A 27,154-nucleotide genomic window follows, 5' to 3' on the forward strand; every position below is an offset into this window, starting at 1 on the left:
CCTCTCGATACACCTGCACAGTTTCTCAAGCAGGTGGGTTCTTCCAAGCACCATGGAGAACCTGCCACAGTTGTTCTGTGGATTTAGTTTGTCTCAGTGTCTTGTCTCTTCATGTGATCCCAGACTGACTCCATGATGCTGAGATCAGGTCTCTGTGGGGGTCAGACCATCTGTTGCAGGACTCCTTGTTCTTCTTCTTGTTCCCCATGACTCTGGCTGTATGGGACCAATCAGACGCCTCCATGATGGGTAAGAATCTAAACATCTAAACTTGTGCTATATGGTAAGGATGTTGAATATCTGTATCTGTAATATCTGAGATATTTCAGTCTGGACTGAAGTGGTGGACCAACCATCTGGACACGGTATCAGCTGGAGGTCGGGAACCATTAAGTGAATTTGTTTTGACTATTTATGCGTAGAAGCCAATTTCTCAAGTTTTGTTATCTCCTTTTTTCATTCACATATTTTTTTTTTCACAAAATTGTTTCCCTATGGTCTGCTAACAGGCTGCAGACTGCAATAAAACCAGGACTTGAGGAGGAGATGGTGACTGGGATCCCCTGCAGATCTTCATCCTCAGGGTCCATATGTGAGTCAAAAGGGAAGTGAAGCCCTCCCCCCTGGAGCCGGACAGCCAATAGGAGCTCTCCCTGGATTATCCTGCCGTTATAAAGCCTGAGGATGCTGAGGTTGCGAGAGAAGGAGCGCCCCCCCACACCTCCCCCCCAAACCCACTTAGACCAAAAAGCGAACTGTGTCCAGGAGAAACTGATCCAACAAGTGCTCAGCTGACAAGGAAGAGAGAAAAGAAGTAATGGAGCACTCCAAACAGACACAGTACAGTTCAAATGAGAAGAAGGACACCGGGGACGGAGGCTCCGTGCTCAACGGGCACTTTGACGGGATGGTGAAGCGGCCAGCCGGCGGCACTGCGCGCGCCGCCGCTGCTCCCCAGGCACCGGGCGCAGAGTCCGGCTCGCACCGAGCGGCCACCTCGGTGATGGAGAGCTGGAAGGAGGAGCGCACCAGGAGCGTAGAGGACAACGAGATGAGCCTGCCGTCTCTGGCCGCAGCCTACACCACCATCCTGCGGGGGCTCGGGGAAGACCCGCAGCGGCAGGGGCTCCTCAAAACTCCCTGGAGAGCCGCCACCGCCATGCAGTTCTTCACCAAGGGCTACCAAGAGAAAATTATAGGTGAGTTTTTAAATCCACAAAGCCGCTCAGAGGCGGCTGGGATTTGTCCTGTGTGGTCAACAGGTGGCAGGGCTGGCAGGAATAAAGTTCAGACCGTTTTTGGTTTACAGAAAAGAGTTGGTGCAGCTTTTTTTTAGTTTGTGAGAGCAGAAAATCTGAAAATTAACCGATCAGAGAGCAGCGGTGGAATGTAACTGAGTACAGTACTTCAATTTAAAGGTACTCATACTTGAATATTTACTGCTTAGTACTTCGAGTTCACTGCATTTCAGTTCATAATTGTACTTTTTACCCCATTATATTGATGTGACAGGCTGCAGTTACTTTCGTGGTTATTCTATAAACAAGTGATAAGTTTATAGAATATAAAATATTTTTATAGATTAAACCACCCAATAACTTGTCAAGTAGCTCCAGTCTTCACCACCTACAACATGCAAATGCTGCTTACACAGGAATCAATAAGTAATAATAAGACAGTGTGCATTAAATTAAACGTACTGTTTGCTTATGTGTTTTTACTGAAGTAATATTTAGGATGCAGGACTTTCGCTTGTATTTTTAGTTGTAAATTGTTGTGTTGTTACTTCATAGTAATGAAAACGTCTGTCACCACTGTCAGAGGGTTCATTTAAACTGTGGTGAAAATGATCTGTTTATTCTAGATGGAGGATCCTGCGATTTAATAAAAATTGAATCCAGACGTGGGTGAGATGCATCTGTCAAATATCTGTTAATTATTCTTCTAGATGCAGCCAGAGGTTTAACTGTTATACTGACACCAAGTGTGCAGAGCCTTTCCCCCTCATAACACTGAAACACACTGCCAGGTCTCTCATATTATATATATTAGTAGACCTTCATGCTAAAACTGAGGTGAATTGATGAAAGCAGCATTTGATCTGGTTGTGGAGTTAATTTTATCCAATGTTATATACGATTGGATTGTTTAATTCACTTTTATTGGACTCTGCAAAGTGCTGTGGAGCGAAGGTGCAGTCATTTCTCAGAAGCATAAAATTACATTACTCTGAAGTACTTAAGTATAGTACATGTACCTTTGGTACAGTACTTGAGTAAATGTACTTAATTACTTTCCAGTCCTGCATTTGAAGTAATCTGAAGTAAATATGGTTCTTTAGCTACAATCCTGTTTGAAATCGACACAAGTGCCCTGTTGACCAAAATAATAATAATGATAATAAAGAAAAAATCTTTAGCAGAAAATAATCTGTAAAACAGATTTATCTTGAAATATTCCTGTCAAATTAAAGTTGTGCACATAAAAACTGGTTAGGATCAGTTGAACACAGGATTGTAAGAGGATCTAAATCCTCACTCAAAGCTCATTAAATCAAATAGAGATGTTGTGTTTTCTCCACAGCCTCCACTCTTACATCAAATACAAGTATTGTTGTTCTCTTGATTAATTGATTGTTGGATCTTGATCCACAACTATTTTGATAACTGATCAACTGAATAAGTCATTCATGCAGATTGCTGAGAATTTCCTTGTTCCTGCTTTGTAATTGTGAGGATTTGCTGTTTTTCTCAGTTTTTTATATAATCTGTAAACTGATGATTTTGGAGTTTTTTGGAATGTGATTAGACAAAACAAGTCATTTGAAGATGTTACGTACAGCTTTTTTCAGTATTTTCTACCATTTTTGAAACTAATTTATTAAAAGAAGAAATAATCTTCAAATGAATCTAGAGAGAAAATGATCATTAGTTGCAGCCTGTGTCTTAATTTGTAACATTTGGGATCCTAACCAGAATTTAAAATAAAGTTTTGTGTGTTTGAATAGTTTATAAGTGATGCTCATGAATGATACAGCAGAAATGAAGAGTTTAACATGTGATTCTCATCAGCCGTCCCTCAGTGAAACTAGCTCTCTGATTGGACAAACAGCTGTCCCAAAAAACAAAAATTATTACCATTAAAAAAAATGCTTTTCCTACATGCCATTGTGTATCCTCTGTTCTGGTTGTGTTTTCACATGTTCATGCTCCATTTCATTTTGTGAGATCTGATCATGCAGATATAACCCATAGAAAAGGGTTTTTTACGGTCAAAGTCAAAAGAAATGAGAATGAGAATGAGATTGATGCGCTCTGGTCAGATCTGTGTTGTTGTTATGAGACTCCACAGCTGACAAAACCTGCTCCTCAACTCTTCAAAGCTGCAGATCTGTCCATAAAGATTTATCTGTGCCGTTCGTCGGGCTTATGTTTGATCTAGCCAAACCGGCCCGGCCTTATGCCTGTGGAGTCACTCCCAGAGTAGGATTTTGCTGAATCACGTGCAGTAAAGAAACAAAGCAACCTGGATGTGCGGGTGGATATGCAGTGTCAGGTCCACATTGGCCGGCTTCTCCACGCTACGACGCGTTGGAGTGGCTGGAGTTGGGGATCTGCCCCCTCGTCTCTGTCTCTGCCTCCTCCAGAACTCCCATCTGGAGGTAGTTTGGTTGTTGTTGGAGAGGGTGAGGGGGGTGTTTTGTGTGTTATGCAGCTATAATGCTAAAGGAAGGAATGCAGTGGAGTGAGAGGAGAAATGTGGGGGCGCCCAGTGAAAAGATGTGGTGACGATTCTTCTGGTTTGAACTCGCGTTGGGTGCAGCGAGGTCACATCCACCTGAAGCTTCTCTTGCCTCTGAACAGCAGAGGATGGACAGAGGACGGTTCAGATAATGATGGTTTATGTGTGTGTTATTCTCCAGGCAGTGGCGTTGCTCTGTCTGTCTGCTGATTGGCTGCCACAGGAGCCTCCCCTTTGACTTGTTGGAAAGCAGAAAAACATGCAGGTTTCGGACTGAAGCTTGGAACAGAGTCTGTGGAGAGTTATAGCATTTTTAAGAGAAGTGCCACACTGTTTGATCTTTGTGTGTGTGCGCGCGCGCGTGTGTGTGTGCAAGTCACGCGTCCAGCTTTCATCACAACATGAGCCTGAAATCCTCTTGTTGTTGTCGAGCACATGACCAAGAAAACAGTAATGAGGGAAAGTTACAAAGAGATTAAACAGGAAATCTGAGATTGTGATGTTACAGGAGGTTTATTAATGAAACTACAGTGTTAATATGGAGAGTAGCTTTTGCTCTTAATTTACAAAAATAATTGTCAGAGTTACTTTTGCAGCTAAGAGAAGACTTTCACTGACCAGTGTTTGACCACAGTTTAAAGAAACCAAAGCTAAAACCTAAAAACTACTACTCCGCTGTAGTGGATGTAGACTCAATCACTGTGAGCATGTTAGCATGCTGATGTTAGCCTTTAGAGCTGAAGTGATTGATCTATTAGTCGATCAACAGAAAGTTAAAATTATTTTGATAAACAATGAATTGTTTATTATCATTGTTGTAAACTGAATATTTTTGACTAAATATATTTGATTTTAGACTATTGGTCGAACAAAAGAAGACATTTGAAGCTTGGACTAGTGTTGACCGATTGGACGAATATATTAGCTATCTGCGATCAGCTGGTTGGTTTGTTTACAACCTGTCAGATTGTGTTTCAACTTCTTTTTAGCAACATCACACTGTTCCCATTATCTCAGCAGTTAACTTGATGCGTCCACTGTTATCAACACTGATAGAAATGATGGCAGAACTAAGACTTTACACAGTTCAGACAGATCAGTCCTGCACTTAAAATTAGATACGTTTTCACTCATTATAACAACTACACTAGCACAGTACCCAGCGCATGTCTGAAGGACTGACAGCTCCTCATCATCAGCTGATTGTGTGGTTGCCTGGCAGCAGCAACAACGACGACAACAACACAAAAAAGCCTTTTGTAGCCTCCAACCAAAAGGCAGCAGAGAGCATCAGGGAGTCCTCACATTCAGTCAATAAACGTCTTTTTTAGATGAACAGAAACACAATTTCCTGAGACTCAACAGATCTGTAAACATTGTGAGGAATGAGTATTATGGGATGTCAGACTGGGAAAGAAACATTACGACGTTATACGTCTGAATATGGATTTAAAGGCAGGGATGTACAGGAGTGACTCATGATTACATGCCCAGGGTTAAGACTATGTATAGTAAATGTGTGTGTGTGTGTGTGTGTGTGTGTGTGAGAGAGAGAGAGAGAGAGAGGGAGAGGGGGAGAGAGACTCTGAGTGTATACCATCGTGCACACACTCGTCTGGCTCTCTGAAATATAAATGAATAACCTTGTTTACGTAGTCAGTCAATGCACCATTTCCTGGTTCATTCAGAACGTGTCAACATGTGGCCTTTTTACTGTGTGTGTGTGTGTGTGTGTGTGTGTGTGAATAATAACACACACAGAGGAAGCAGCACTATTGAATGTAGATGATGAGTAACACTGTCATTACCTGATACCCGCCTCATCTTCCTGTCACCCAGGGCGTCTACACCGACTGTCCTCACCAGCTGCCCTTTATTTACTTAAGGTTGATTTAACATCGTTTTCCTTGAGGGTGTGTGTGTGTGTGTGTGTGTGTGTGTGTGTGTGTGTGTGTGTGTGTGTGTGTGTGTGTGTGTGTGTTAGTGTTAGAGAGAGATGCAACTTTCACTAACTGCTGGTGTCTGCAAATCTTTAATGAGAGGGTGGGCAAAGTGGCACATTAAACATCCTCACTATTATTTTCAGAGCTTTGCCCATTATTCCTCATAGAAACTTTGAACTACCTGTTGACGTGGGGACAAGGCAACTCTGATACAACAAAGTGGCACAGGAAAAACAAACATGAGCAGACAGAAGATCAGACAGGCTTTTTACCACCGAGTGATGCAGTTTGGGAGTCATAACTCAGCCACACCTGAACGTACAGACATGATAAAGATATTTTTAGATTCAATATGACTTACCCTTCCTGAAGATATAATTATTTCCAAAGTCTGTTATAAGTTAACATCCATAATTCTGCTTTGAAATCACAGATTTAAAAAAAGCTCCTTATAACTCCAGAATTATCACAAGTTTTCTTCAGTATCACAGCAATGCTGTGATAGTTTGTCTGTACATCGGTGGGTACACTGCAAACAGGACCTGCTAATAATTAATTTGTCATACTTTGAATGGTGCCGTTTCACCAAAATGTGAAAAAAGTAAATAATGAAGCTTGGAAAAAAACAAGCAAACAAACAAACAAACCTCAAGTTTAATTACACAAAGAAGATTTAGGTGCATTCAGATTGTGATTTAGGCTAAATTGTCTGTTTTCTTGCCCTGTCGGATTTTATTTTAGCGATATTTAGCTGTGTTCCCACATCATTAACATGGTGATTACAGTGCTATCAGCAGCAGATCCTTGCTTTCACTTCAACTTTATTCTTGATTACAAAACTTCCAAAACAGGATTACCACTTTATTACAGTGTCAACCTGAAGGCAAACTTCACCCAGGATCTGTTTTTCTTGTTTGTGGGGTAATGAAGTTTAAAGTGTGTCCAGGAGCTGGTTACACTGTGATGGAGATCCAACAGGTTAACTTCAGATAGATGTGCCAAATGTGAAGATTTATGACTTTAGTTCCCCAGTAGCAGAATCAAGAAAGTAGTTATTCCCAACATGCCCTTTGAAGAGTGTTTGTTTAGTTCCATTTTTTTTAGCCTAACGAGGCTCTAGGCTTGGCCCACTACTTTGGTCCAGATTGAAACAGAGAAGCTATTCACAGTGACAATCATCTTCCCCTCCAGTTTCTTTGAAGTTCTTTTAGTCCCAAAGGAATAAAATCCTTGTCTCTTAGGTTGTTGTTCCCACTCTTCAGAGGATAATTGCATAAAGGTGAATCTTTCTGAACTGCCTTGTATCAAACTGTTGTTTGCCTTTTGTGTCTTTGAGCATGGGGTGGCGGCACCAGGATCTGTTACTTCTCCAATCTTTAAGTCAGTTTCTGCAGCTCATGCACCATCTTTGCTGTAAGTTTTCTTATTTGTCCTTTCATCACATCTAAAGAATCAGACTACATGTATATTATCTGGAGGTTTATATTACAAAGACAAGCGATAAACTACAAAATCGTTTCTTTAAAAAAACACCTCTGATGTCTGCTACAACTAGGATATGTTTAGATGATAGCCACCATTTATTTGTTGTTTACCAGGGTTAACGCGGTTGTTCTCGCTAGTGTGAGTGGAAAAGCAGCTATCAGAACAATCAGTACAAAGGTTATTATAATAAATGAACCTGACATGATCAATGTTATCCTTTAATAAAGTGGGAGGTCAAAGAGGTGTCAAAAATGAAATCAGACGATCAAAGAAAGCTGCTAGACTAATGGTTATTCTGCTGTTTCGTGTGCAGAAAGTATGACAAAGACTAAAGAGTCTTCATGATGAAAAATGTCACTCCAACTGCGTCATAATCAAAAAAAAGAGACTTCTCAACCTGCCTCCATGTTTACACACTCGCAGTCACACAATAGGCAGCAGAGACTGAAGCAACAAGTCAGCCTGTTCTCTGTTGGTTTTGTGACCTTGCCCTCCCCCCGTTCCCTCTCCCTAAAACAGATAGCAAGTCAGGAAATTAAAAAGTGCCGTGGTGAGAACGAGAGGCGTCTGCGTCGTCACAAACAGATAAAGCGGTTTATTGAACCCCCGGCAACCAAAAAATGCAATAAGGCAACAACAGGAAAGGAGTGTGTATGGAAGCAGAGCTATAATTAGATGGCGTGTGTTTGCTGGAGAGAAGCACCACGAGTCCACGAGTTGGGGTGAGCCGGGCTCCCCCTGACACGACCGTGAGTCTTTTGGTTTCCATCCATCTGTCCTCGAGGGTAGACGGGACAGTTGCAGGATGGTTTTTATACACATTAAAAAAGACATAAAATAAGGATATACAGCACAAAAACAAAGAGTACAACAAACAACTTCCTAATTAATCTGTAAACATTTCCATGTGCACCAGTCCATCACAGGGCGTGCCTATAAATGTAAAAAATCTAATGTTTTCACCTCTCCTCCATCTCCTCCACAGACGTGCTGAACGATGCCATTTTCGACGAAGACCACGACGAGATGGTGATCGTCAAAGACATTGACATGTTCTCCATGTGTGAACATCACCTGGTGCCCATCTTCGGCAGGGTGAGAGAGGCACACACACACACACACACACACACACACACAGTGACAGTTAGAGCAGAGACATGGTACTGTACTAATGCCGAGGGAAAAGTGTAGTGTATGGTGTGTAAAGATTCTGATCTTAAAGGTCCCATATTTTACACTTTTCAGTGTTTTATCTAAATGGTTTTAAGCACCAAAAACCATCTCAGTATAGTTTTACATCTCCTCTCTTCTGATTGGCTGACTGTTTACTGAGTGACACACGATCAGGCCAACCACAGATAATGGACTGTAGCCAACTGATTGGTAAAACTCACTGGTAAATGCAAATAGAGTCAGTCACTGCTGAGATGAGACGGTCAAATTCAGATTAAAATCCTCTGATATTGACTCTGACATTATCATAAGGAAGGCTGTGCAGTGATATATTGGATTCCTGACATCTGACAATTGTGCAGTGTTTCCTTGACACTTGATGTTGTGCTGCTCATAAAGTTAAAACAACAAAAAAAAGGTTGGTTAGTTTAGATGGGCCTTGTTCAGGGCGATGACTGTATATTCTTTATAATCATTAAAGTCTTACTTTGTCGCAGTCTCTTGACACTGACCACTGATATCATCTGACTGAAACATAGCAGTCAAAAAAAAGGGAGCTTTTTCTAACCTGACATTTGCTTTGTTTCATGAAGTTGCAGACTCTACAGTCTTACACTCCTCTAGATCCATGATCTCAACCACACTGAGCTTTTTCCACTTCTTTCAGGACACATGTTGCTGTACAAGCTGCAGGTTGTTGCCCACGTTCGTTTCGGTACGAGAACATGGGATAGTTGACATTGATGCAGGATTTCCAGGGTCATCTAGTGCCCAAACTCCAGGGGTTACTGACCAGTGAGTCAGTGCGTTGCCTTTATTTTTGTTTCAGTGATATCTGTTACTTGTTTTACATGATACCTGCTCTCGTACAGCTTTTATGTTAAAGGTGTGTGAGTGGGTCTCAGTTTGTCTTCAAATTCATCCCAGGCTTTAGTAGAAGCTGCACATGTTCATAATTAAATACAAACAAATGGTCATGAACATCAAAACATGGTAAGAGATGTGTATCTTAGAAAGCATTTATCTTGAGGCCGCTGGTCTGAACAACAGAGAACACGAGAAACAATCAGATTAGCTGAGATCTGTTTATCCTACTTTTTGTGTGTGTGTGTGTGTGTGTGTGTGTGTGTTTTGTTTCCTCCCTGCTGCTTTGACATCATTACTCTCCACTACAGCCTCATTGGCCTCTTCCCTCTTTTTGCCTTTTCTTTCTCTGCCTCTCTTATCCCCCCATCTTCGCCTGCAGGTGCATGTCGTTCAAGACAATAGGGGCTGGCAGCTGATCCTTTTCCACCGGTGTAAATGGGCTCTGATGACAGCAGTGAATCACACAAACACTTACCACACCTCCCGTGTTAGTGTGTGTGTGTGGCCATCAGGTGGCTGTTTGTGTCCCTAAACCTCCTCCCTCCCCTCGTCGTCATCGTCAGCAGCATTGCCTCTTATCCAGCCTCTTTCATCTGTCCGCCTGTCTGTCGTGTCTCTCAGTGACTCACCACAGAGAGAGAGACCTCTTCCTCCTCTTCTTCTTCCTCCTCCTCCTCTTCTTCTTCTTCCTCCTCCTCCTCCTCTATTGTTGATCAGACGATGTGCAGGTAGCCACTGGCTGTTTGATAAACTGTCGCACAACAGCAGTTTATTTCAGCCTGTCACCTCAACTGTTTAAAAAGCCTTTGAAAAGAAAACACATCTGTCATTTGGTCTCATATTCAGACTCTGAAGGCCCCATAACATGGTATCATCACTTGATGTATTTCCTATTGAAATAGCCCATTGAAGGATCAGTCTTAAGTGTAAATGAGGCATTTTCTGTGAGTCCACCCTTAGACCTTTGTTTCATATCTTTATTTAAATATTCTTTCGTTTTCTGCTGCACTAGATGAACTGATGATGATCAACAAATAAGCACACCCCATACTATTGAATTTCACAGATTCAGGGGTTACACATACAAACCAGCTAATTCTCTTCAATCTGCGTACAGTTATCACGACTTTCAAACTTGCAAAATGCATGCAGTGCATATATCAATCCTTCCCATATCCACGTGACGCATTTCACACGATTATATTTTCGTTGTATAAGGTGATTTTTGGCTTATTAAGAGGAGAGCAGTGTTCGAAACCAGTAACCACAAATTTGAACTGTTGTGTCGGGCATTTCAGTGCCATTAAATGTCATTTTAATGTTTTAACTCAAGCAACAATCTTTCCCTAACCCTAACCAGGTGACCTTACTGTAATAACCCAAACAATATGGAGAGGACTGGTGTATGCCTTGCACACATTTTGAAAGTTGTGTTATTTTTACACAGATTGATGAGACGAGGTTGTTCAAGCATATTTCTAATCTAAATTTCCATAGACCAGACCTGTAAAATAAAGTGACTCAGTGTGACTCAGTAGCTTTTTAGGAAACTGTGACGTCAGTTTATTAACTATTTTTCACTTACCCACTACAAAACTCAAAAACTACAAGCAGGTTCTTACTTACAGGTATTACTGTAGTGACTCACAGTTTTCCTTATAATTAGTATCAACTTTCTTTGAAATATCCTTGTAATGAACAGCTAGCAGATAAGTTTGGTGAATTTATGTGGAATACTTCCAGGAAATAAGTGTTACGTGACATTTTTTTGTGCCCCAAGAGGGCAGAAGAACTCCCAAAACTCCCAAACAGAACTCCTTTTAGCTCTGGTTTGGTCTCCACCACCTCCCGAGGGTTTTCTGAAAATGGCTGCTTGGAGCAGCGATTCAGTAAAACCAAAGCTATGAATTAAACGAGGCTGCAGTGCTTTTAAATTATAGGCAGGTTGCTATAACCTTTATCTCGCCCCCATCTTCACTCGCAGCGTGTGCCAGTAAATGTGAATAACATGAACAGATAAGCGAAGAAGGAGCCATCGCAGTCGGTCTGTTTGATGTCGATATATCAGGCTGCTGCAGCAGAGAGAGGGAGAAGAAAGAGTTGGAGGAATAAGAGGTATTTGCACGCTTGTTGCTGCTGCCCTTTCTCTCGTCCCATCAACAAATTGCATTTGACATTTGAGTGGAGCATACTGTACATATGTGTGTATGTGTGTGTGTAAGAGAATAGCCTCCAGCCATCCACAGCAGTGAATCTCCAGCTGACAACTCCGACTCTTCTTCCTCCTCTCGTCTGTTGCTCATCCACCTGCTCTGCTCTCGTCTTTGGCATTTGTTGTCATCTTTTCTGACGACAACAGCACTTCTCTGCAGACTTGTTGCAGTTTTATCGAGATACTTATGTTTCCTGGGACGAGGCAGGAAACAGGAAGGCGAAAGTCAGGGAACAAAAATCTACCCTGCAGTAGACTGTATATTTTTGGATGGTTAAAACAGTTTTTGAGGATTTTGAAAATACTTTCAGAACAGCGTTAAGTGTTTTAATCGACCTCCTGGGTATTTAAAACATCGGCACAACTACTGCACAACCTGTATCACCTAAAGTAGCATCACTGGTCAACCATGTCTCATAGAGGTTAAGCTTATATACAACTTAAACACAAATACGACTTGTAGGAAACAGGATTTAGACCGGTTTATGTTTTCTTTGGACATAAGAATGTTATTAATTTATATTTTTAGGGTTAGGGGTTAGGGTTAAAAAAAAAAAAAAAAAAAGAAGTTCAAAACCACCACCTTTCTCTGTCCTTAACCAAAGTGCTTTTGTTGCCTAAACCACTTCTGGAAGTGAATCCTGGCATGGTGGTCATGCGATTCATACACCTGCCATCCATGCAACTTTCCTCCCAGTGCCTCCACTAACATTAATAGGTGCAGTGCTTCATTCATTAAAAAAATGTATTTGCTGTTGCAGTTTTGTTGCATAGAAATATATTTTCTGAGTTTCCATTGTAGTGTCATCGTGTGCCACAGTAACAACAAGGTTATAAAATATTTGACCTTGATTACTCTTTGTGCAGGTTCACATCGGCTACCTCCCCAACAAGAGAGTTCTGGGCCTCAGCAAGCTGGCCAGGTGAGTAAATTTACTCTATTATGATGGACTGTGTGTGTGTGAGTGTGTGTGTGTGTGAGTGAGAGGGCTAGTGTGTGTTTAAGCTGATTATTAAAACATGTGTTTGTGTGTGTACTAGTGTAGAATCTGATCCCACTGACCCCAATACCTTCAGGCTTATCGCACTAACACCCTTTACTAACCCAGTACTGGACATACAACACACTGTGACTCATTGTGATGAGAACAGCTGAACCATTCACATTATCATGACAAAAACGAAGCTCTCTGGGCGCTGTGAACTGTAGCCTGTTGTAGCTTCTGCTGCACGCTAGATGGCCCTAATAAACACCTATAAGATATGGTTTCTGTTCTGTACAATCTGAGGGCGAGCAAAGAATCACTGAGGGCTATATGAAGTGAGAAAAAACGACTGCCTTGGTGCAGCCAAAAAACTCATGTTCACGTTTTAGAGACTACAGGCTCGTCCACCGCAAGGACTTTCTGTTTGGTCTTTGCGTCGTAGCCCTAGACCCAACTCTCATCACTAGCGATGGCCCGGACCTGCTGACTGAGCTCCTTGCAGACCTTGATGCGTTGCTGCTTCTGCTCCATGGTGAATTTGCAAAACAAAAGTTACTGCTCGCACTTCCTGCATGTCCATTACCACACTGCGCGCCGTTTGTTAACGACAGGAGCAGTCTCAGAACTTTTTGATCACATAGACAAGAAAACAAAGACAGATATATGTAGCTAAGTGTAAATACAATTTCTTACATCTCATCTGGATTTTAACCAGAGGCAGAGACAAAACCTTTGAAATAAAGTGTAAATTGGACCATTGAGACAGGTCAAGAGAAAACGGAAGTGAACTCTGATGATTGTGCTTTCCAGATGATAATTTTATTAAATTTCTATTTGAACTGAAGGCTACAGTGAGAACTGAGCTGCAGCTTCTTTACCCTAAAAATATGCAGCATCCTGCCTCTCCTATATGTACATACAGTATGTGCTGCCACTCCTCATGTTGCCCACGTACTCTTGTGACATTTTCTTGGGGGTGGACGGGGTCAAATTTGTCCAAAATGGTTTTGCTCACAGAGAAGAGCAACAGGTCGAAGGGTAAGGACCAGGTCACCTGTGCAGATCTGTTCATTTTCCTTCTGTTTCCTTGTCAGACCAGCCAGCTTTAAAATCACCGACTTTATTGTCATTGTTGTTTGATGTTTATTTAACCAGCTGCACCTTCAAGTGGGGCTGGTTCATCCTTTAGAAATGTCCAGATGAACGACCTCAGTTTATGAGATGTCACATGAGCTTACACTTAAGTGAAGGATCTGATTACTTCCTCCACCACTGAACATTATTACTTAGACGTGTTCTCTCTTTTCTCAGGATTGTTGAAATCTACAGCCGTCGACTACAAGGTATCAAGGAATTTTTTTTTTTCTTCTGCTCATTGGTCAGTGTTTTCAGAGACATTGTTTGTTCTGTGTAACCTGGTTCATGTTTGTATGTCCACAGTTCAGGAGAGGTTGACCAAACAAATTGCCGTGGCTATCACTGAGGCCCTGCAGCCCACTGGGGTTGGCGTCGTCATAGAGGCAACGTACGAAACATCTGTTTTTATGCACGTCATTCTTTATATCCTCCATCTTTCTTTTCCTCTCCTCCATTTCTGTCCTCCACCTCCTTTCTTTTACTTTGATTTGATTTCCTTCATCTGACTTGGTTTCCTTCCCTTTACCTCCTTTGATTTTTTTTTCCACCCTCTCCTTGCTCCTTCTTTACTTTCACTTAATCCATCTCTAATTGCTTTCATCACCCTCTTTTTTCTACTTTTCTTCTCCATTCCTTTTTATTTCCTCCTTTCATTTTTCTTACCTCTGATCTTTTGCTTCAGTTCTTTTCATTTTCATTGTCTTTTCTGTCACATCTCCTCTTTTCTTTTACTTCACTCTTTAATCTCATTTAATTTCTTTTACCACTGTTTCATTACTTTTATCCAATTTTCTTTTCTTTCCACTCTTCTTTTTATTCTTTCATTAGTTTGACCTCCTTTCCTTTATTTTCATTCAACCCATCTCTTCCTTTCTATTCCTTTCTTTCTATTTTCTTTCCTTCACCTCCTCTTTCCTTTTTTAAAACTTCAATTACCCCTTTTTCATTTATCTCACTTTTTACTCTCCTTGTCTATTATATCTCTTTTCCTTTTACTTCCATTTATATCTTTCAATTAATTTCCACCATCTCCATTACTTTTATTTCCATCAGTTTGTTTTCTTTCATTTGCACTCAGTTTGCTGTCTAATCTCTTCCTTCACCTTGTCTTTCTTTTTTAACTTAAATTTGTTTTGCCTCTGTTCCATTGATTTCTTTTCCATCACTTCATTTTCTTTCAGTCTCCTCCTCTTTTCCTTCACCTCCTCTTTCATCTTTATTCCCCTCTTCTTTTGTGTTTATGTAGTTTCGTCCACTTCATTTCAATTACTTCACTTTTCTCTTGCATGTCCTTCTTTCCTTCACCTCTTCCTTTTTAATTCCATTTCTTTTACATTTGTTCCTTTCTCTTCACTGCTTTTCCTTCACATCCTTGTCATTTGTTTTATCTCCCCCTCTTCTCTCTCCACAGTCACATGTGTATGGTGATGCGAGGCGTTCAGAAGATGAACAGTAAAACCGTCACCAGCACCATGTTGGGGGTTTTCAGGGAAGATCCAAAAACCCGTGACGAGTTTCTGACGCTGATCAGGAGCTGAGGAGGATGAAGCTCTTCCTCCTCCTCCTCCTCCTCCTCCTGTTGCCTGGGGTTACCTCCGCCTGCACAGACCAGCCGTCGTGCTAAATATGTGTGTGTGTGTGTGTGTGTGTGTGTGTGTGTATGTGTGTGTATGTGTGTATGTGTATATTTCCATCTCACCAAAGGCAGTGACAGAGTGTTTACTGTGTTTTCAGTTATTTTAATTGTCAGATAAGGTGAATCGTTACCTCTGTGATTTCTGTATGGGCGGAGCTTGTTAGAGGCCGTTGACTGACATGTTGTTTACTTTTAGACGATGGGACAGACTTTACCCCTCATGGCCAGGCATGTTATGTGTGCTCATTGATCAAATATCAGTCACGGCCTCGAAATACAGAAGAAGAGTTTACAGAAAAAAATCCACCCTTAAAAAAAATGAGGGACGCTGGAAGTCAGTCTATATTAAACTGTATGCAAGAGGTTTTCCTCCCTCTGTTGCCAAATTACATATTTTGTGGATTAGTTTGAAGTGAAAGAAGTAAATAAACCCCTGCAGCAAACAGATATTAAAAATGAACTTTACTTACTTACTAAATGTTAAGGCACAAAAACAGAAAACAAGTTGAGGTAAAAACCTTGTATACAGCAGGACCAGGTATGGTCAGTGTGCAAAATGGAGGACATAGTTGATGATGTATTAAGCTCGTTAGCATGTTGATGACATCATTACAGAAGCTAATAGACTATTCTCAGATCGTCTGTTCTGTGTTACTTCAAATTAAATGTCCTCTGGTCAAGCACACAAGTAGTCTGAAGATGTGATGGGCCTTACTCACTTATTTCTTACATTTTACAGACTAAACGACAAATTGATTCACTGAAAAAAAAAAGAAGTGAAAGATTAATTGATACTAACAAAAAGCCCTTGATAGGAAACATCTCTTCTAAAGCGAATCCCTTTGTTTTCAAATCCTTTCACGTGTCTGATCATATTTTTGTGATGACAACATTTTAACACTCTGTCACACCTTAAAAACCTCAGTTTACACACTTTAACTAGAAGTGATACCATGAAGTTTCTATTATTTTATATTATCAAAACAAGCAAAAACAACTATTTCAACATCAACCTGGACCTAACGTTTGGTGCAGAATCAAGGAAAAACTAGCTAAATGCAGACTGAAATAAAAGGGCTGCATCTGGAAATGACACCTGTATTCTAATTTTTACATGTAATTTTTCAACGTCTTATCGTTATTATTATTATTTTTATAATTATTACTCCTGTGCGAGGATCTGCCTGCATGTGCCAACTCACCTCTCGATTCAAACCAAAAAAGCGACTTCATCAGTGATGTGACGAGGCAGCCGGCTGTGCTGCAGAATCACTGCCATCTGAAAATTCAAAATTTTAAACTCCATGAGAGGCAAATCAAATGTGTGTGTATGTGTGTGTGTGTGTGTGTGTGTGTGTGTCTTTCACAGGTATCATCTCAGCAGATGAACACTGTGGATACTTGGGCATGTCTTTGTGTTTACTCTTGTGTCATTTGTCTTTTGCAGTTCGATGCATCATAATGTCCCCAGACAGATTTTTGAAGGTTTTAAAAAGTGTAATGTGGTGGTGACTGGAGTTGTGTGTGTGTGTGTGTGTGTGTGTGTGTGTGTGTGTGTGTGTGTGTGTGTGTGTGTGTGTGTGTGTGTGTGTGTGTGTGTGTGTGTGTGTGTGTGTGTGTGTGTACGTGTTGGAGGGAAAATGAATGCTAACAAACGGCTCTGGTGTTGTTTTTGTGGCCTTGTTGAGAAGGATGGCCTGTTCTTTGGCCCCTTCGCCATCATTGTCACTTTATGTACTGTGTTCATTTCAAAGACTTTTTAAACAAAGAAAATAAATCTCTACTGTATGTGACAAAGATGACTGTGTGACTCATCAATAAACAACTCACAGATTAAACTTTTCATTGCATTGCAATAGTGCATTCATAAAATGCAGAAACAAAAAACAGGAAATAAATTACACTTACTTTGTCCTGCTTTGGCTACATCCACGATGGAGGCAAGAAGTCCTGCAAAATAAACTCAGTGGATCAAATGAAGACATGATCTGCCCATTGGGCCGTGAGAAAATGAAGCAGGTATCACCATTCCACCTGCATTTACTGCTACAGTGTTAATGACGTTCGTCTTTTAGCAAGCGAGGAGCCTCCTATTGTCCTTAGTGAACATGTCCTTTAACTGAGAAGGGAATGATGTGACCTTTAGTCCTACTGGCTGTAAGTTAATGGTCAAACTCAGGAAGTATTACTGAATGGGATTCAGAGGTGAGCGGACCCCTGGTCCAGAGCCTCTGTCTGTAAGACAGACAATGAGATGCAAATGACTACAAAAAGATGCAAAACAGATACAGTGAGGTGTAACATTACTTCAGTAAGATAAGCTGTGCCTTTATGGATACCCTGTAGGGTCAAAAAATGACTACAAACAGACATAAATTGAGGCAAAACATCTATAAGATGCAACCACAAAGACAACAAAGGGACTATACTACCACAAAGCAACAAAAAACAACTCTTTCAGTCTTAGATGTCTTACTCCTTTTCTGTAGAGGAGGTAGAGGTGGACCGTGACCAAACCTCTACAGCTGAATGGGACATAACTCTGGCTCTGAGCTTTCTGAACGATCCTCTGGATGGAGGAAATACAGAAAAACCCTCAGTTGAAGTGGAAGCAGACAAAATGTCTCCTTTTTGGTCCTGGGCCCCTTCAGAGGGTAAATCTGACCCTGAGCCCAGTGTGAACAAAAGAGAGGTGGAGCTGATCATGGTCTGGAAGTCTGACAGAAGCATGACTCAGCAGCTCCAGCCTGAGTTTTGTAACATCACATTCATGTTTCGTTTAACATCGCCTCACAACAGCACACAGAGCATATGTTCAGCTCTACAAACTACAGAGGCAGCTCAAGCAAAAACTCTCAGTGTTTGTGTCTACAGTATTTCCATGCTTTTTGATAATGCCAATTAGCCCGTTTATCCATTTCCTGCTGTTTATCCAGGTTCAAGACACATTCCTTTCATTATTTTTATCATAAAAAATAGTTATATTGCATTAGGAAGTACTGAAAAAATGCAATATGATGAAAAAAATCTAGGCCATATAATCTCCACTGGTTTTCCATCATACTTTTATAATCATGGTGTAAATCAGGTAATAAATTGAATTCCATCCATCTCAAATATACCTCAGTGAGCCCTGCAGGGATCATGCAAATAAAACATTCATGTTAATGTTACCACGTCAAGTGATGACAGTCAACAAGGTGAGACAACTTCACAGACACCACAATACATGCTGTGCCATCCTAAGTGCAGTTTGAGTCACAAATTTCAGCTTTAGAAGGAAAAATCTGTCATTCACATGTGAGGAAAAGAGATGCCCCGCCACCAGAACACAGCATTGCATAATAATCACTACAAGTAATTAACAGTGGTTGTTTTTGGTTAAAGGTTTGTTTGGTTCAATTTAGATCAAAAAGTCACTCACTGCAAAATCCAAAACTTCCCAACTTTGGTGCCATCTAGCGGTGAAACCAAAAAATACTCTGTGGCATCTTTCATCTCGATTGAAAAAATGAGTAAAATCTGATTTAAGATACTCTTGAACCATCTTGAACCACTCTCATGTTTCAGTTCAAACTGTATAGAGTCAGAAAAGAGGTAGAAAAGATTTTGAGCTTGTGAGAAGGTGATTTTACCAATCAGAAGCGGTTGCTAGGCGGAGTATACTCAGCTGACCAATCACCGTTTTGTCTATCGAGGCCGGCGTGTGTTGTCATTGGCCGCGACGTGTGCCGGCGCTGGACGTGACCTGCAAAGAGAGGAGAGTGGAACAGAGCTACAGGAAAACGGCTGAAAATATGTAAAATTTAAGTTTGAGTTGTCCCTTTCGTAGCTTTGGTTTGTTAGCACTGTGAAAAGCATAATTACTAATGAACTCTGGATGCTAAAACAAGCTTTGGAGCTGTTTTTGATGAAGACACTGATCACACCTACTGCCGGAAGGTAAGATTAACGAGCTAACCAATTAGCAGCGAGCATTAGCATTTGCCTCCAATCTTTTTGGCCTTATTTCAATTTCCAGACGTTTTTATTGCCTAAGTAAAAGTATGTTTGTGTTTCTGTGACTAAGGCACTTGTTTTAAACAGAATCCTCTGTCCTGGCTCTTTGAGTGCAGTTTTTGTTTCTTTGTGGCTGGTTTGTAACGCTATACATTTTGCTATATTGGCTGAGAATTCTTCTCTTTCATATCCAGGCAGGGGTCATTTTATTTTATTTTTATTTAATTATTCATTTAATGGCTCAACTTTCTCTATGTGTACATTCTGTTATTATATTACTTCAACATTTAAGTCTTGTTTGTTTTTATATTTTTTGTTGGCACTTTATGTAAGTATTTGATGGGTAAATGTTCCTTGTGTATGAATTGAAAAAAATCCTCTCTTTAGGAGGTGTGATTCTAATTTGGACAGGAAACCTCACTTGAATTGTAGCCTACAGTCACTGTAATCATCTTCCAAGTATTATAAAAAGATTATATAAAAGTTGGTTTTAGAAAAAGGTTTAATATAAGTGCAGTCGGATTCTCTCAGCAACGTGTTTCCATTTTTTCTTAAACACATTATACAACTGTTTTCACAGGCCAATTCCACCAGATTGATTTTTATGTATAATATCTGTGGGGTTCACCTTTTAGAGAGCAGCAGTGTTAATCAGCCCCTGAGTATTTGGACCAATCTTCAACCCCTCAGACCAATGTGAGCACGAGCTGACCCCTTTTTTGCACACAGTCTTTGAAACTATTCAAGTCTTCAGTTTTTGATCAAAGATTTTTGCTAAATTTTCACTTATTTATTTTGGATATTGTGAGACAAAACCAAATTTAGCTGTTACATTTAATTTCTAAAAGTATTTCAAATTATTTTTAAAAAGTCCATTCTTACTGCAGAGACTGAATCAAACACAGACAGACAGTGCAGGAGTTACAGCTTTTCTTTTTTATGTATAACGGGGGGCATGCCAAGTCACAGCATTCTGGTTTGTTGCAACAAAAATTACAGCAAGACACATTGAAAAACACTTGTATGAATGTATTCCCACACACACACACACATACACGCACAGAGTCACACAGTCATTCACACATTTTTTTGTACAGACCGGAATAATTCATAACTTCATATCAGCATTAAGTACCTACAGAGTACAGAAACAACGCCGGCAGTCATCGCACAGACGAGAGTACACCGACGCAGACCACGTTCACACTGCAAGCTTCAATGTTCAATTCAGATTTAAGTTTGAATTTTCATGTTTAATTTCTGGAAGCAGCACAGTTTCTGACATGAGGCTGCTTTAATTAGTGACTGAAGGTTTGATGCCACAAAATACATTCAAGGTTATTTTAAACATTATTGAAACTAGGCTGTGAGGGTTTAAATTTGAGTCAAGTTCACCTGTTGGATTTTGATGAAACACAAGATGATTTTCTCACTGATCTGACATGAATTCTCCTTGTGTATCAAACTGACTGGGATTATTTTTCTATGTTTGAGGACTATGATTCTCCTGCTGATTTTCTGTCAGACCAACGTGACTGAATAAAAGTGGAATCTCTGAACACTGTTAACAACAGTGACAAAGAATCGTTTTCCAACATGGATCAAGCACGTCTAACAGACAACTGATCCTCTTTACAAGGTCAGTAGTGGCTCCAGTGTTAATCTACTGTGACATATTGGATTTGTTCGTCACTAAAAATGCAGTGTTTCGATTCTACGCTGATGTGTCTGTCATCTCATCAGAATTTTTTATTTTTAAATAAAATGCTGCTGTTTGATATTAATCAGTCATTTTTCAAGCAAAAACAATAGCAAACAATAGATGTTCCAGCTCTTCAAATGTGACTGATGATGTGATTGATGCTTTTCTTTGTCAAAATATTATAGTTAAACTGCTGGTCAGACAAAACATTAATTTGGGCTCCACTCCACTGTTTTTATAACTTTTATATCAGTCAAAAACACAATCAGTTGCAGCCCTGTTTTTGTTGCTGACTGGTCCAAACAAGGACCAAATTATCAGTGGAGTGATGATGTAGTTCAATTTTTTTTATTTTTTTTTTTTATTTTATTAAATCTGTAGTTTAAATTCAAGGAATTGACACAAAATACAAATGAATGTGTTCGTTTTTTTTCCATCCCTACAGATACAGTGATCGCTTCTGAGGAAAGTGATGGAAAAGCTGCATCAATAATCAAATATGATTATTATATCAGATTTACAATAAGGAAAGTTAATGTAAACATTTTTTTTGTTCTTTATACATATGGGAGGAAACAATCTGAATTTGGACACTTTTAGCTGCGGTGTGAACATGACCCAACACAGCTGTCGCTAGTTTCTTCCTGTAACATTACAGTTTTTTTAAAGTCCATAGAAAAACCATTTACATTTGGGGTAAATGTCTTGAGTACAAAAAAGGCACTGCCATTTGTTATTCTAAATATGACTTTCCCAGCCTCGTGCATGCAGTTTTTAAAATATAAATTATACTTTTTTCAATTTCCTCCTTTTTCTGCGTTTTCTTCAATTTTTTGTCTTTTTTGTGTTTTTTTATTATTAAACATACAATATTCTTTTGTCAAATATATACGTAAGCCTGCAGTCAATACAGGACATCGGCTCTTTGATAAAATAAAACTAAATGAAGTAAAAGGAGCACAGTCAAGCGGTAACACTTTGTTACAGAATGAATGCTGCTGAATTTTAAAAAACAAAACAAACAAAGTCTTGGCATCCCATATTAACATAAACTGAATTAACTGCTGAATCTATGACAAAAATAAAAGATACAAAACAGCATATATGTCTCGACTTGAAGTACATTACATGTATTTTTGTTGTTGTGTTTTTTTTTTTGTTTTTTTTTTGAATAACAAAGCATTATCTAACTCTTAATACTGCAGTGTGCACAGCGTTAGAAGCATTCGTGGACACCCACAGAGCTGATATGCGTTTAGAAAAAAAAAATAAAATAAACAAAGCATTTGGTTTGAAGAGATGTGTAAATGATCCAGACCTCAGAGCTGAAACCCTCCACTGTCCCGTCACAGGCTCCATGTTTTATGTCTCGTTGACTCAGAGATGCTGTAGGAGATCAGGGCTGAGTAGAAACAGGAGGCTGAATACAAAACATGCAACTTTACCCTGTTCTGCCACCTGGAAAAATCACATAAACTCCGGTTCTTTAACGCTGTCAGTCAGATTTTCTGCAAAATGTGGCACAGATGAGAATTAGTGTTTTTACATAAAACTGTGTATAATAAATCTTTACCTCAAAGTGACATGACAGTAAATAAAAATACTAGTCACAATAATCCCTTTGATCACATTACTCACTGCAAGTGATATAAAAGGCTATTAAAGGCTGAGCATGGTGATATTTTTTACTTCTTTTTATATAAACAAATTCAATTAAAAGACCAAAACCAACGATGAATCAACCTCATGAACAAAGTATTGTGTCACATACTGAAACATTTTTCATGGAATTTGTTCACAAGGATAGAAGGGTATTTTTGAATCTGGCCCTCAAACAAACTAACCGGTCAAAGCAGCAGTATTCAAGCAGCTCATGTGTTCTGCTCCTGAAATAAATTTTTATCAATGGTGTCTGGTAGTGATATTTAGCAAAGTTTATGGTTTAACAAAAACATCTAACTCATCAATAAAAAGGTCTATCTCTGTAGGAATCCTATCCATAATAATCATACACTAATACACTAATACTAATACTACACTAATAACAATCTGAGCCTGTCAGTGGTAAAAACAAGGTGGACACTCTGCACCTGTTTCACAGATTTTTGCCCCATCAATCATTTATACCCCAAAACATTGGAAAGTGAGGCCCCAGTTCAAAAATACCATAATTATCCTTTAAAGTAACATACCTAGAAACCTGTAAACTCAGTTCAGACTCCAGATTGCTAATCCTAATCTTACCTAACGTGAGGAAGGCCCAGAGTGGACCAGTCTACTTCCTGACCTGTCAACAACAACAACACACCACTGTTTTGTTCGCCGTGACGTGACTTTTGTAACCAAATGAATTGATGCATCTGTGACGGACACCTCAGACACCAAAACTTGACATGAAAAATCTCAACATGACGCTGGTAAGATACAAACAAGATTATAGTTCTACAAAAGCAACAACAAAAAATAAAAAGAAAATAGTCAGTCAACAATAACTATGTTAATATTTGAGATGTACGTATGGTCACCAGCCATAACATGTTAATACATATGGTACTTTAAATAATAATACACCTAAATGAGTAAAAGTATCACCTCTGCAAAAATAATGAAAAAAAAAAAAAGAATAAATAATTGTATCTAAGTACTGATTCATATGGCAGTGACACTCAAAGAGTCTGAATACGATGAGATCCTGATGCCACCTTTCAGCAAGGAGCATCAGGAAAGGATGTCAAAGAACTGTAACATCCATTTCCACCCTTTTGGGATTAAAAAAAGGGTTCATGTCACATTTGTGCTTTGGTGGAATCTTCATCTTCGTTCACAGACGTACAGACGACGTCTCATCTTGCTCTTTAGACTCAAAGTATAAGAGCAGAAAACACAAAACACCTGAAACACTCAGACAAACATCTGTGATGTCACAACACTACCACACACACTTAACCTGTGGTATGTCTGTGTGTGTGTGTGTGGACTGTTTGAGTGTGCTTGGATCCAGACTTTGATCCCAAGCCACCGTCACTGGATCTGATGCCACATTTGACAAGAATCCTGTTTAAGCTCCAGTCAAGCACCATAACAGAATTTCTGCATGTTTTAGCTCCTTTAATACAGGTCACCCACTAAATACATCACTGCTGCCTATTTTTAAAATGTACTGTAGTGTTTTTTACATTTCTATGTTACAAACTTGTAGGTAGTCAGTGGTTTCAATTATGGTAGGAGACTGAGGTTGTATGGACCTGAAACCTGCATGATAAGGTGATTCATTAACATTGTGTTTAAGTTATTATTCATTTGTTGGCGCAAATCTCTAACAAAAAGCATAAAAGCCTGCACTAGAGCTGCTAAAAATGTGAAGATTTACTGTTTTTCTTTGTCATGTATGACAGTAAATTGGAAAACTTAATTTTATTGGTTGGACAAAACAATTAAACTGGAAGACAGCATATTTGGCTCTGAGAGGCTGTGAATGCTATTTTTCACTATTTTAAAATATTTAATGTACTGAACCAGTAGCTGAGAAACTCATCTGTATCTTGCCAGTAATGGAGGTAGTTGTCAGCTGCACAATCAAACATGAAAAGTTTTAAAAAGTTAATGCAGACAGAATATTTACTGTGATAATGAAAGTGTCATGTCTCTGCAAGTTAAAAGTTGAGTTAAAAACAGTTGTCAAATCGTAGTAAGGGGCTAAAACATGCACAAACACTGATGTGGTCCTTTACCTGTGAGGCTGAGATAACATGTAACAAACGGAAATCTTTTGACATCAGTGAGAGGCATTTAGGAGCTCTTCGTCTATGCTGCGGGATTCAACATTGCCACCTGTTGTGGTTCTACCACCTTTGTCCACTGAGACTGTTGCTCTACAGCTGAGAGCAAGTGTCGGTCTCATCTCTTCAATCTGCTCCAAAGCACAAAACTAACTGTCATTTGAACCTTGAACATTTGGATTTTAGTGTATCACATTATCATAATCAAGTGCAGGATATAAAGGAAGTACTATTGCAACAAACTAATGAAGAAACTAAACAATAGAAATCAATAACCCTCAATGACCACCATTTGAAGTCAGGGCTCTCAGCACACATGCTTGGTTGAAAGCAGTACAGATGCCCGTTTCCTAACCAGCTTATTTCAATATAAACCTTTTCTTATAAAGTCTTGTTTTCCATACACAATAAACTGAGGATAAATATTAAGACACAGAATAACCATGAGATTCAGAATTTTAAAAAAGAAAATAAAATATATTCCATGTAGGCCTGCACTGACAGAACAGACAGAAGACCATGTGACAGCTGAGTCTAAACCAGCGTTTTGTGTCCTTGGACTTCAGCATCTGTGCTGCCATGACTGTATTTGGCCAGCAGGTGGAGGTAAGCACTAATGAGACAATCTCTGGGAAAACTACCCTTCATGGATTGTGACAAGTGTGTGATTTCTCCAATGTTGCAATCATCGCTGCAACACAGTCTGCATGGAAACCAAAACTGACCTCCTGTTTTTTTTTTCTGCTTCCCACGTTTCACAATCTTCCTTCTATCACTGAGAAAGATATTTAGTTGTAACATGCAGCTTAAGCATATCACCCTGCTTTAGATTAAAAAATAACTAAACCCAGTATCTGAACATGCAGACAGATCCCACTGACGTATGAATCTCCCATTTAACGTGTACAAAAACCATTTTCATGTATTGTGCCGACAAAAGGCTCTGAATTCAAAGAGTTCATACAGTACATGCTGTGGATAAACAATATGTAACTGACCAGAGCCAAAATCACCTCCTCCTGCCGCACTCACTCGCATGAACAGACTGACAACGTGATTAGACATGACATCTTCCTCCTCCAGCATCTTCCGCCCATCAGAGGTCCTGCCTCTGATGTCTTTCTCCCATAAACGTTCGCTTCCCCTTCCAGTATCACTTAAGCTTGATTCTTTCTTATTCTACTTTCTCTGCCTTTCTCACCTTCTTCCTCTCATCCCTCCTCAAACATCTGCTCTACCTCCTCTTCTGTCCTCCTCCTCTTCTCTGGTGAAATGTTTGAGCCAACGTGTCTTTTGTTGGCTGATAAAGAATAGGCAGACTGGTTGTAAACTAGCATTGACGGCTACTCATGGGACGTAAAGGTGGTGCACAGCCAAGGTTTTACAGAATATGACACAATTCATACCTGAAATTCATACATGTTTCTGTACCCTTTGAAAGTAGCATCATTATGTAAACAATAAATACATAAAACACAAATAAATGATTTTTTTGCCACCCAATAATGAGCAAGAGGCCTTCCCAAGCTCAGAAAGCATCCTGGACTCTCTGTCCTCACTGATTTCAGTCCAGGAAATTCCAAACTTCCTTCTGCATCCTTGTAGCTCTGCTTGTGTCGTCTTTTTGGGTCTGAGGTACTGTTATGAATTTGAAAGATGCCACGAGCTGTGGTCGATGTGCAGGGACCAGAAGGTGTCGGAGAGGGAAGAGGCCTCAGTCTCACTGGGCCCCGATCTGTAGGCCAGCATCTCCCTTCTGCCAGGGCTGACTGGACAGCAGTACTGCTTCTGGACTCCCCCAGAGGAGGGGGGGTGGGGGGGGGGTGGGAATACACTGTCCAGGCCGTGTTCAATGCTTTTTCTCTCTCTTCACCCAGATGCAGGTGACTGTGAACATGCTGGCGGAGCAGGAAGTATGTTTTTCCGACCTGATGGACGATGCCAAAGTGATAGCTTGTGTTTTAGCCGTTTGATGATCGGCTCGCTTGTGTTTCTTGGATCCCGCCCGGTCCTTTGGTTGAGCTCTACCATTGGCTACAGGGAGAGGGGACGGGAGGGCTGGTGACCTCGAGGTGACTTATTGTGAGAGAGCCTCGTGAACCTGCGCTGTCCTGCTGCTCTCACTCAAGTCCTCGTTTCATATTGTTGATGTGCGGTCAGCACCGTCTGAAGAGGAGAAGCAGAGAGAAGAAAAGGCATTAATATTTAACTCCACCAGCATCCACAGACAGGGTTAGTCAGCCATGAGTCCTCAGACTCCCAACACAAACCCTCCCTGTTTCCCTGTCTTTCACCCAGTGCATGCTGGGACAGGCTTCAGGAATAGAATGGTGCAGGAATTACATATTTTTGTAGGCCAGTCCACAAGATAAACAGGTTCCCTCAACAAAGTGGGATTTTTTTCATTAGCTTTTGGACTATTGTGGAAAATAATCTCTGTGAGAAACAACAGTGTATGATACTAACACATTTTGCTCAGCAAGATAATCTTCAC

The 27,154-nt window shown here is 40.1% G+C and overlaps 2 protein-coding genes across 6 annotated transcripts in view; one reads left to right on the forward strand and one right to left on the reverse strand.

Moving 5' to 3' along the window:
- Positions 1-687: 687 nt before the first annotated feature.
- gch1 (GTP cyclohydrolase 1) lies at positions 688-16,789 on the forward strand. Its single transcript, XM_018683295.2, has 6 exons — positions 688-1,199; positions 8,155-8,264; positions 12,289-12,344; positions 13,719-13,750; positions 13,848-13,932; positions 14,956-16,789. The coding sequence occupies exons 1-6, from the start codon at positions 818-820 to the stop codon at positions 15,080-15,082; spliced, it is 792 nt and encodes a 263-aa protein (XP_018538811.1). The 5' UTR covers positions 688-817; the 3' UTR covers positions 15,083-16,789.
- samd4a (sterile alpha motif domain containing 4A) overlaps positions 16,699-27,154 on the reverse strand; it is a 60,210-nt gene continuing 49,754 nt past the window's right edge. For 3 of the 5 annotated variants that reach the window (XR_007814508.1, XR_001961688.2, XR_007814506.1), the window contains 2 exons: positions 18,816-26,826; positions 16,699-18,678 (listed from right to left, as the gene is read on the reverse strand). Coding sequence is in view for 1 of the 5 variants with exons in the window: in XM_018683293.2 (XP_018538809.1) it covers positions 26,798-26,826 (29 nt within the window). In the remaining 4 variants the exon portion in view is untranslated. Of the gene's footprint in view, positions 26,827-27,154 lie in introns of all 5 variants that reach the window. The other 2 variants (XR_007814507.1, XM_018683293.2) reach the window with 2 other exon arrangements.

Source organism: Lates calcarifer, linkage group LG2, assembly GCF_001640805.2.
Source record: "Lates calcarifer isolate ASB-BC8 linkage group LG2, TLL_Latcal_v3, whole genome shotgun sequence".
NCBI classification, from domain to species: domain Eukaryota; kingdom Metazoa; phylum Chordata; class Actinopteri; family Centropomidae; genus Lates; species Lates calcarifer.

Excerpts from the sequence above, each read along its gene's own strand:
- gch1 (XM_018683295.2), top strand. The coding sequence starts at position 818 with ATGGAGCACTCCAAACAGACACAGTACAGTTCAAATGAGAAGAAGGAC. Across the intron at positions 1,200-8,154 it reads CTACCAAGAGAAAATTATAG|ACGTGCTGAACGATGCCATT; the intron begins GTGAGTTTTTAA and ends TCTCCTCCACAG. Across the intron at positions 12,345-13,718 it reads GGCCTCAGCAAGCTGGCCAG|GATTGTTGAAATCTACAGCC; the intron begins GTGAGTAAATTT and ends CTCTTTTCTCAG.